Source organism: Hippocampus guttulatus, chromosome 5 (genome assembly GCF_054856545.1).
Source record: "Hippocampus guttulatus isolate MCC_2025c chromosome 5, RoL_Hgut_1.0, whole genome shotgun sequence".
Lineage (NCBI taxonomy): Eukaryota > Metazoa > Chordata > Actinopteri > Syngnathiformes > Syngnathidae > Hippocampus > Hippocampus guttulatus.
In genome coordinates, this window is record NC_141265.1 from 16,655,073 (window position 1) to 16,667,265 (window position 12,193).

The following is a 12,193-nucleotide window of genomic DNA, read 5'->3' on the forward strand; positions in this document are numbered from 1 at the left end:
GTTTGATTTTTTTGTAACAAGCAAGTAAGGGGAGCATTGTTGTGATGCCACCAGGATGGCAGAGGAGCCAATTTGGCATGCCAGAGAGAGGAACATTCGGGGAGAAAAAAAGAAAAAAAAGAAAAAATTAAGCAATGGCATGCCGGCTTCACTTAATGCCATGCGGTGTTGATAGGAGAGGTGACGGAGTGATGGGATTGTGTGTGTGTGTGTGTGTGTGTGTGTGTGTGTGTGTGTGTGTGTGTGTGTGTGTGCGCGCATGCATGATTGGCAAACCCATCGAGCCACATGTCATTGGACAAGGAAAGCGTTATTGCATGGCGCAGTACACCAGCTGCGCCTCAAGGAGATGATGATGATTACGATTATTATGATGATGATGACGATGATGGCCAAATGGTTGAATCAAAAAGGGGAATACAGAGAGTAATATCTGATTGTGTGTCTAAGTCCTTCTGGAATCGTTTGTGTAAATGAAGGTTTATTGTCAATGAATGTATTTAAACTATAACCTCGACTGGAGCGTGTGCTTAACGTTAAAACTACAAAAAAAAACAACATTGAACGCATCAGGCATAAAGGGAAACGATGGGACCGGAAGAGAAATCTCCGTGGAGATTGTGAAATGTGTCTGCAGAGTTAAGCACTTTTTGTGAGACGAAATGAATAAATGTAACATGACAGAGTGCACAGCTGATGAATGGCGACAGGTTCAGCTCACATTAGCATGTGTGTTTATTTTGTCATTTCTAGATAGGCCCTCAAATGAGTGCTTGACCAATAACAGCGTCTGTATTGTATCAACCAACCAGCTATGATAAAACAGTACCGCATAGTTCCTCATTTGTCCAACGGTAAAGAAGAAATGGCGTGTATTTCAATGTATTTCTTGACTTCTTCACAAGGGTAATGTCTGCCTGTGTATTCACCACAGTCGCATCAAAGTCAGTCAGACTACAAACTGGAGCGGGAGTCCTACCCAAAGTGGAACTTCAAGCGTCCTTCCGAAATGAAACTTAATATGCAACAGCGACAATGTTTTTTTTTAAATAACAGCAACTATTTATGAACATCAAAATATTTGCAATATCAAAATATGAATATGCCCATAATAACAACATGAAATCAAATGCAATCTTTGTGTCATTCATCCCTTGTGTTTTCGTTTTTATTAAAAAAAAAATGCAATAAGCAAGTTGAGGGAGACAAACTTTTGCATTTGGACACACATAGCAGACTCTGTTTTGATGTTATTCACACGGCGTCTTTCCTCATTTCCCTCCATATGAAAGTGACCTCTCTGCAGGCATACGGCATTGATCACGTTCACATTGCGCACACGGTCAATCGATCACGCAGGTGATGCGCATCATTGAGTTGAGAAAATATATATGGTGTACACTGTGTGACATTGACTAATTTTACGTGCCATCACATGATTATTCAACTCTATTTGTTTCGATTGTGCCCAGTGGTGGCTATCAGTAATAACCGACAGAGGCAATTGGATCAATCAGAACACGTACTGTACATTGCATGTATGATGTGCCCATGTGTGACAAGTATTTTTTTGACTGGATGATTTCTCGTCAGTCTGTTTATTTCTGTTGTGCAAGATGGCCGTGATCATGAAATTGTGCGATATGGAGAGTATAACAAAAAAAACGGATGATTTCTAGTCATTTTGTTGATTTCTGTCGTGCAAAATGGCCGTAATCATGAAATTGTGCGATATGGAGAGTATAAAAATAATAATAAATCCCCACTGTTTCACTCTGTTCCGTTCTGACCATCCAGAGTTGTTGGTTAAAGAATCTTGCTCACTTAACTTTTACTGGTATAACTCATTGATATATATTCAAACCAACTTAAAATGTTTGCAACACACTTATTCGAGTATTCTTTACTGCTTGTTCTCACTGCGCAGCTGCCAAGAAAAGGAAGAGCATCATATATAAAGCCTGCTAGCTTAATGCTAACATATCATGGATAATGAACATTAGCATAGATGCTGTGTCATGAATGCCGGTATTTAACCTTTAAACAAAGGCTGGTGTTACATATGCGGAGCAGCAACACATACAGAGTATACGACAAAACTCACAGGCATATATTGTCTTTGCATTGGGGGAAAAAAACTTACATTAACGCGGAATAATCTGCCGCTGTCTTACACTGAAGGGTATCTTCTTATTACTGTTATTTATCTTGCAACTTTTTCAGTAGAGCTCAGTGATGTCCGGCATGTTGCGGAACCACTTGGCGTTCCACCAAAAAACACAGTTTGGGTTTATCTAGTTTGGTACAAAGATACACGTTGTATAGCACACACACACATACACACTATTAGCCCCACCGGCGCATGCAGACACTTAGGGAGCAGTATATTTTGTTCAGCGGGTGACAAGACCACATGTAAGCACTTTGCTTTTGATTCATTTCTACAGCATTCTAAAGTCGCTAATGAATATGGGCAGCACATTGCTGAGGAGGCGCTTTTTGTGCGTGTATAGCATTGTTATTTGGCCAGAAATATCCATGCACCCCCCCCCCCCCCCCCCAGAGGAGCGCTGTGGAGGCACGGAGGCTGAGAGGTGAAGATCACTTTGTGCTTTTTAAAACACAACAAAAAGAATCCTCGTGAAGGAAATCTTTTGTTCTCAAGGAGAAGAAGGTGATCCGTGAGAGCGAAGCCAGGCGGGGAAGGAAGCGCGGGAGCCAGCTCGGAGGTGGCTGCAGGCCTCCTAATTAATCACGGCGCTTCACCACGCAGACAGGAAATAGATTTGAGGAATCCAAATGGCGTGGAAGAAGAATGGTGGGGAATGGCGTCGGAATTCATCACAGCGTGTTTACGCGCCGCTCACTTTGAAAATTGTAACCTGGAGGTACACTGATAACGCGACGGAATTTTGAGTATTTTTGAGGTCATTGGCTTTTATGTAATTTGTTTAATTATCACGGGTTTAACACTCGCTACGGTGAGCTCTAGAGGGACTTTGGTGAAATGAACTGCCCTGGAATGAAACACATAGGACCATTTCCTTTCATATGCATCACCACTAAAGTTGAACAACCTCCAATTTGGAACTGGTTGTCCCATTGGAGTGGTTGGAAATGGAATTAACATAATCGGTAACCGTACTTACTCCCATGAGCAGGAGTGAGTCGGTCTACGTGTGTTTAATTGACAGGTGTGAATCCCGTGCGTCACATGGCGTAATTGTGCGCTCGCTGTTGGTAATCTTGCAGCTGACCGCAGGCATGCGGATTTGCAAAGCGGAGCGCTGCACTGCTGTGGGTGTGGTCACAGCTGACTTCCACTGTATCATGGCCACTCAAAGTGACTCCTTTCATTCCCCCCGAAATGCGGTGCGCTCGTTACACGTTTCAGTGTTGACATGGGAGGGGTACAAAGTACATCTTCCTTTTCCTTTTGAAGTGAGCACTTGGAGATCCCCCCTCCTCCCCAACATACACACACACACACACACACACACAAAATCAATGACGAAGAAGGGCTTACGTTTTTTCCACTTAAAGCACTGTATCGATCCATCTTTTTTGATATGCTATTTGACTATAAAGTTATTTTTCAAGAGGCTCACATGCACACGCACGCACACACACTTCTTTTTGTGTTTGTGCTAACGTAAGCGCCTCAGAGGTGAAAGTGGTGATTATGATAATTATGGTTTCAAGGTTTTTGTTTTTTTTGCATGGACCACTGGATTACCAGTTGCTGCCATGCAAAAAATGAATAAAACCCTTCCAAACCCTTTATCCGGAGTCACAACCAGAACGGACTTGCACAGCTCATCCAATCAGCCTCGCGCAAGGCACAGGATGGGGGGAGGGGTGTGTGCAAGTCTCGCCACTTTTTCTTTTCCGGGACCTCGCTTCAATCCCTATCACATCACGCATTCATTTATCAATGGGCTGCTTGATTACATATTCATGATGACACAACTAAAGACCCTCGTGCTGTGACACACAAACACACAGCCCAGCCAAAAACCGCCAGCAGCCATCTGCCAGGTCGCGCATGTCAGCGAGAAGTGCTCAGCCTCAAACCAAACTGACTGATTCACAATTCCAATTCCGAAGGACTGCCTGTCATAAATGTCTCTTTGCAGTTTGTATTTTCGAGAAACACGTGTGGAGCAGTTCAGACTCTAGATTCATCTCACGATGAAAAGCTATAACATTTCAACATTTCTGACTATTAAATATCCAATTGTTTTAAGATTGCTACCGACATGTTTGGCAAGTGGAACAGTTTTGCTCTGAACAACCATTTATGTATTTACCACATGCTAACAAAACTGAAATACGTTAGTATGATTCCAGACCTGGTGTCTGAGGATGACACAAACCAGGGAAAGGACAGAGCAGATTGAGATTAAGTATAGGGCATTGTTAAGGGGAAAGTGTCACCTGTCAAAGAGAGATTCTGCCGCTCATTTTGGAGGCGAATAAAAAAAAGCCCGGCCTATTTATTAGAGATTTTACGGTATCGAATAAAAAAGAAGATATAGACCGTGAAGGGGAGAGATGAAACAAAGAGATATACGAGGTGAGGTTTCAATGCAGAGCAGATGGCGGGTAGAGAGAGAGAGAGTGTGTGTGTGTGTGTGTGTGTGTGTGTGTGTGTGTGTGTGTGTGTGGACACTCCATTTCTTTACCTGTCTATTGCTTCCACAGCCCCTCACCATCCCCATTTGACTCATCAGGGTGTTCGCATGTGCAAAACGTACACATCCCTGCACCCCACGATTGACTCATTAATTTACATGCAGCACACACACACACACACACACACACACACACACACACACACACACGTCCTGCTTGTGGGACTCCCGTCAAGAGCACAATATGTCCACTGTTTGGTCGCCACGCTAATTAAACTGAGTAAATCCAATGGCAGACAGGCGCAAGAGTGGGACGCAGACAGTTGCCGAAGACGGGCATAGGAAGAGAAACTTTGCCGCTCCACTCAACCTACAAGCAATAACATAAAAACAAGTAATAACATAAAAACAAAAAACCCTCAAATGTCTCTTAATTAAGTGTCGGCCATCCGTCTAGTACAGTATATAGGTCCAATTTGGTCGTAATAGGATAAAAATCTCCAGGAGGAATGAAACGGTCCATGAGGAGACCCTGGAAATGGGTTTGATGAACCTAAAGTGAAGAAAAATAAAAAGCAATCAAAATGTCAGTCTTCCTGTGTGGTTTTAAGCATGGGTTCTTGACGTAATTTTGTAGTTCTACTCGCAATAGACACGCCTACAATATTTCATGAAATGAAAGTGGCTTCAGGGGCTGACATTTTTAATCATTTCGTGGTGTGCCAAATTGAATGGCAATGGAATGAGTGGGGACACTTTTTGGTGGTTCTCCTCATGCTCGGGACACATGCCGTCCAAATGTAATATATCTGAGTGAAACTGGTTTTCCGGGGCTGGATTTTAGAAATAATTTCACTCCCTGCCACTCCCCCCGCACCAAAAACAAACCACATCAATAAGGCATACATCCCATGTGTTTTGGTTTCTTGAGACTTTTTTGTGGTTCCACTCATGAGAGACAAATGTAGCAGAATGAAACTGGTTTCGGGCTGAATTTAAAAATAATTTCTTTTGGCAAATTGACCCTCATGAGGAAAAAACAACGCCAAACCACATCAACATGGAAAGTCCGTAAAGTGAAAAACAAAAACCCAACCAAAATTGCTGACTTCCTGTATTCATAGGTGACTTTCTTGACACATTTTTTCTGGGTTAGTGAACACCAACCAAATTTACATACTATCGTTGTTTTAAGTTGCACATGGTCAAAGCCAAGCATATTTCTGCCTAAAATTCCACAATAAAACACTTCTGGTGGGTTTGCAGAGTTTCTTTTCAACCAACCAAAACGTATCCGAACACAAAGTGGGAAGTCGCATTCACCGAAAACTGCTCTCACCGCGCACACACACACACACACGCGCACGCACACGTACACACACGCGCACACACACTGGGTAAAAGACGAAATGGCAGGAAACGAGATCCCCAAATGAGGCCTCGGGTTTCACAGGCCATGAAAAATTCATAATTCCAGAGCCGTACATGAAACTCTAGAAGGAATTAAGGACTGATAGCGGGAGACGGCGGAAAGGAGAACAAACCGAGGATCTCCTCTTCGTGTTCTACTAGTTGGTTGCAAAATCTCTAGTAAACACTCAAGCTTACATAAACAAACTAGCATGCACTGCGGGTATATATTTGTTGTGGTACGGTTTCAATGCTTTTCAAAGTCCTGCTTAATTGACAGGAATTGGATTCATGTTTGTTGCGAAGCTCTTTCGCGCTTTAAGGCATAAGGAACCAGATTTGCCAAGCTAAATTTAAGCCAGGTCTCCCTGCAAGTGGTAGAATCAAGTGATTTTGATCAGCCAAAACAACAAATGTTTGATGTCACAGTAATAAAAGTCCTATGATATATAAGGACCTATTTCCAAACAAATTAAAGAATTAAACTGAAAAAAGGAGAAAAAAAAAGCTCCAGGCGTGGGATGTCTTTTTTCACTGTCCATCATAAAATGTAATGAGTGAATAGGAGAGAAGAACACAAGGCCGCAGGCGACGAGCGGGAGAGGGAGGCTCAGAAAGGTCAGTAAAAAATGCTTTTCTGCAAGCGCAAAGAGGAGACAGTGGGTGAGAAGGGAGGGAGAAGGGAAAAAAAAACCACCAAAAAAATCTCACCATGTCTGATCATGGCCGAGACCTTAAAGGTGCTCGGTTTGTTGTGAGTGTGTGTAAGTGTGGCCACAGAAGAAAATGAAGATGAAGAAGAGGTGAGACAAATGCGGCATCGCAAGCAGCGGGAGGCTCAGTCTCAAGGCCAGACGCAGTCAAAGACATCCTTTCACGCCATAAGTATGGACAATCCACGTGCAGAGAATGCAGCTTTGTGTGTGTGTGTGTGTGTGTGTGTGTGTGTGTGTGGTTGTCGAGTCCAAGTGGCGTGATCAAAGCCCTTGCAAACCACCCAGAGAGATCTCTCCCTTCCTCATCCATGCAACCTGGCCTCACCCTCCTTCCTCCATCTGGCCCATGTACAAAAAGATGGACATTAAAATTCCTTCAGAAAATGTGGAATTCCCAGGAAATAAATAAATGGAGGACAGAATGTCTCAGTAATTCATCACAATGAGTCGCAGACACTGCAAATGTGCATCTTGTTTTACTGGGTTTGGAGTGAGAATAGTTGTGCAACAAATTGAGCAAAAGGTTACACATTTTGCATCTGTTTTGCACATGTAATACATGTCGTAGATTTTTAGAAATGCTCATACATTTTGAAACTCTTTTATGAGTTTGAAGTCGCATGATTACGTTACTTCCGGATGCCAAAATGCATTTAATGAAAAGCCGCAACAGCTACATTTAGCTGCGGGTTTCCACGTCATAACATGGGAAATTAGCAAAGAACCCCCCCGCCCCCCAAAAAAAATGCTGAACGCAGCTAGTTACACAATGGGACCCCAAAATGTTTTTCAGCCACTCATATGAGGCCAATTTGCCGACGAGCTTCATCAGGCACACACGTTCATGGCAGTGCAGCTTTTGGAAATCCATTTGTTCTGTGTTTGGGAGATGCAGGGTATGTCGCTCCATGGCCAGAAATGCTGTCTTCCCTGGCTAGCTCCTGTCGTCATTTGCCAACAATGGTGGGAGACAGTTGCCAAACAAACAACAGGGAGACGGGGGTCGCGCTGTAGAGATGGCTGTATTTATGGCACTCGTTCCCTCTGCTTATTAAACTCAACCCTGCATGCTTATATTCACTCTACTATATTCACTCCTGCACAGCTGCGTACCGCTCCACACACACATTTCATTTCAGGCAGCCCTCGGGACAGTTTCAGTGGTCCAACTCTGACGTGTTTGGTAATTTCATTGGTCAGACGTGAGGAGACTTTTGGTAAATCTATTGAAGCTCATCAGTAAATATTCCTGAATAACCCGCGACACATGAAACATTTTTGTGCAATTGAAGAATAACTTTGTTTTAGATTTCAAATATGTGTCAATGTTTGTACATTCCAAAAAAAATGTCATTTTGTGTGAAATTCATTATGTACATTCTGAAGATTTTTTTACGTTCTGCAAATTTTGTAAATTTTGAAAATTCTATTAATAATTTTAATTCTTGCATGGTATATTACAATTACTTTTTTTTAAATTTTTGAATCTCAGGGGTCGCCAGAGCGAGTCACGAGCATGGTTTGGTTGTCACAGTTTTTACACTGGCAGTCCTTCCTGACGCAACTCACCCATTTCTTTGATCCGGTCGTCGCTTGAAATTGTGGCACTGGCCTTAAATCACGCCTGTGCCGAAAGGCAGCAGCGTGTACCACTTAACACCACCAGTGAGAAAAAAAAATCGCTATAAGTTGACCATCAGCTTATTCGTTCTGACACACAATGAAACGTGACCATCGGCATTAGTATGAATGCTTATCATTCAGCATTCATACAGGCACCACAACAAAATGAGTCCCACTCGGTCAGCCGGCTCATTGGTCGCTTTAGAGCGACCAATCGGATTGGCCTCGTTTGGGTTTCTGCCTCCCCAGCTGTGAAGCCTTAAAGGCTGCAGCAGTGCACCATGGGACCGGATCGCAACATAATGGGCGACAGCAGGAGACGGCAGCGCTGGCAATATCGTCATGCCAAGTGTATGCACGCATGCACATGCGCGCGCGCACACACACACACACACACACACACAAAGAAAGAAACAACATGTGATCTTTACCACCAAGCCAAGGTGGCGCACACACAAAAAAAAACAACAACAAAAAAAATATCACACAAACTCCCACGTACAGAACATGTTGGTTCACACATATGTCCAAAACACACACCTACGTATGCACACATTCATACTTATATGCCACATTGGAGCACATTTCAAGCATCCTCACATCGCAGATCCACAGAGATATGCCAACAGTCTCACACAACTTCAACATCAAATGCCAACAGTTTGCAATGCCGTTTTGAACAAGGCTAATCTCAACAAGTGTGAGGGTGCGTGTGTGTGAATGTAGTATGTGTGTTGATGGAAATATGAATGTCATGTAACCAGAAGCTAAGGAATGGTCCGGGAAGAAACAGAACCGCCAATGTTCCACTGCCCGACTCCCTCCCCTTCCCTACTCTCCAGCAGCTGAATGGCAGAACGTGTCTGCGACCATTCAGCTTGAGGGAGTAATAAGGAGACTTTTCACACTCATCCCGACACTCCGTTCAACTTTTATCTTCCATTGAAATCTCGATTAAAAAAAAAATAAATTTCAATAGAGTGCCAAAAATTGTTCCGGGCTCAACGGATGGTCAAATAAAAAGTAAACAAAAAAAAAACAAGTTAAAAGAATATTCAATGATGATTTAAGAAAATAAATACATTGTTAAATGGGTGGCAATTATTCAATCAAAGAAATTAAATAAATCATAATGAATGAATACCCAGCTACTCAAACTCTTTGTTGGGACCAGTGCAGCCCGCAAATAGCTAAAATTTAATAAAATATAATAGAAATGCTGACTTGGCAGGTGCTGCTGTTTTGGTTAGCACAAGCTCAAATGGGTTCAGCAGTTCTCTCTATATTGTCCTGGTGTGAACAATCGTGTCTATGAACTGAAATTATTACTCTTACACTGCAACCTTTTTTACTTTCTTCACAGCAAACTTGAGAGAGGCATTTAATTTTCCCATGAGACACGGCATCGGACACTTTTTGACCACCAGTAACCAAGGTTACGGTATTTGAATCCCTGGGTCAATCCTGCTACTCATTAGGTGCGTCAATTAATTGAAGTCAATGCACTGATTTCCTCTCACCCCCCCCCCCCCCCGCCCTTCCCCAAAGAAAATTGGAGGTGTAAATTTAAGGGAAAGGGCTTCAATGGATGATGCACCCACCATGCTGTATATTCAGGGCCACTGTTTCGAGTAAATAAGTCACCAACCCTTGTGCCACAAAACTAAATTGTACAATCCTATCAAGCCTGGAATCCTTTCACAACCTCAATTCACCTATGAGACTCTTTCTGCATCTCGGTAGGTGCTGCTGTTTTGGTCAGCAGCGGAGGACCCACCATTGAACTCTTTCATCGTGTCCGCAGGGTGTGTCTAAAGTGATTACAGTTATTTTGTTCTTGTTGTTTTGGATTTTTTTTGTTCTTTGACATGAAAAAGCAGTGACGTATTTAAGGGAGGTATTCATTTTACTTCGGTTGATGGCAAGTTCAGAAACTTTGAATGGTGGTTGTTGCTGTTTTGGCCAGTCCGAAAGGCCTTGATATTTCGATTTTTAACCACGCCGTTTATGAATGGACATTACATTTACTACTTGTTTTTTTTTTCCTGACATGGAAAAGCAGTTCACCGTGAAATGTTCTCAAGTAGACGACACACCCGAGTGAGAGTCATGAATGTCTGTGTGTGGACAATAGCGTCTCAATGAGACAATTACACAACAATTACTCCAAAAAAAATCCTAACAGGAAAAATTAGACTGATTTGAGCTTAGTGTTTGTGTCTTGAAAAAAAAAATTTTTTCATCATGGATAAATGATAAAAGGGCTTTCACTTCAAACTCAAAGCGCTTTAGTGCCGTGACCTCATTCACCTACTGATGACGCAGCATCAGGAGCAACTGGGGGTTCAGCATCTTGATCGAGGACACTTTGATATCATCACAATGGCTGGGGTTCGAACCTCCAACCTCTGGGTTGGGGGAAATAACCACTCCAACACTGAGCCATGCCGCCCCCAAAGATAGATGTGTTGGTAAAGGTGTTGCTGTTTTGGTCAGCAGTATAGTTCAAAGCCTCAACAGCAGCTAACTTTTTATAACACTCACGTAATTCCAGTTATGACTTTTTTTTTCTGGAAAAAAAAAGACAAGGTGTCAGTTTGAGGGAGACATTTCTTTTGCTGACATAAATGATGCACGAAGACTGGTGAATGTCCATGGGTGGACAGCAACGTCTACAGAATGACTGCCTGCTTTTTGACAGCAAAAAAAAAAAAAGCAGGCTTCTATTTGAGGGAGGCATTTATTTTTGACAAGCTTCGCTGTATGATGTGCCGTGGGAATCCTGAGGATCGATGGATAGATAGATAGATCTCACATTCCTGATATATTAAAAGTTCATGGCTTGTGGTTTTATTGACCTGGGAACAGTCTAATTCTTGGTCTGTGTGGTCGAGTCACCTACTTGCACACGCAACAGAGCAAGTTTAGTGGCGTTAAGGCTTTTTTTGTTTGTTTGTTTGTTTCTTTTTCTCTTTCTTTTGGGGGGGGGCAATAAAGGTGCTTTCACACGGGTGCAATTTAAGTGCAAAAACGCACAAATGGTTTTATTTTGTTGGCACTTTAACACACACTCTACAGAGAAAACGCTCCAAGTCAAGCGCAAAGGCACGTTTCCGATCACCGCGTTTACCTTGGCCGAGTCCTGCATGCACGAACCCCAGGAGGAGGAGAAGAAGGACGCCCGGCGTGGCGCACATCCACCTCCAGCGATCTACTAGTCCACTTCTCCCCATGTCCACGAAAAAAAAAAAAGAAACCCTCCGCTGTCAGTCCAAGGGAAAGAAAAACAAACAAACACGGACAAATAATAAAAATGGAAAAAAAAAATATCGGTGAAAAAAAAACAGCTCTCTTCGTTCCGAACAGACAAAGCCAAAAGACGTTTTCTAATCCTGAACTCCCGAAAAGGTTTTTTTTTTAAGCGAGGGGGCGATGTCACTTCCCTTCACGCGTGTCTGCGCGCGGCTGGACTGAGCGCGGCTGCTGCCTTGCTTGCTCGCGGATCCGCGCACACTCACAGCAAGAGAAAGAGAGAGAGAAAGAACCAGAGCGACTGAGGGAAAAGAGCACCATGCCTCCGCCCTCTGCGTGCGATTCTCTGCATGTAACACTTTTTTGTACTTAACCATTCTTAACTATTATGTCACACGTTCAAATGATCGCACTCAAGTAATAATTCACACGTCTGGTCCGACTAACATAAAATAAGTTGCACCTTTCCCTAATATCCCATTGCACCTTTTTTAAAACACTTAATATTCGGCGTGAGCTGTATTTTAATGTAATACATTCTCCTGATGTTTTTTTTAA

General features: G+C 42.8%; 1 protein-coding gene across 1 annotated transcript in view; it reads right to left on the reverse strand.

The window, feature by feature from the left end:
• The window catches only part of LOC147205274 (netrin receptor UNC5C-like), a 157,360-nt gene extending 145,495 nt beyond the window's left edge, over positions 1 to 11,865 (reverse strand). Inside the window, exon 1 of the mRNA XM_086111773.1 lies at positions 11,514 to 11,865. Within this exon, the coding sequence (XP_085967899.1) occupies positions 11,514 to 11,616 (103 nt within the window). The 5' untranslated portion in view covers positions 11,617 to 11,865. The remainder of the gene's footprint in view (positions 1 to 11,513) is intronic.
• Between the last annotated feature and the right edge of the window lie 328 nt (positions 11,866 to 12,193).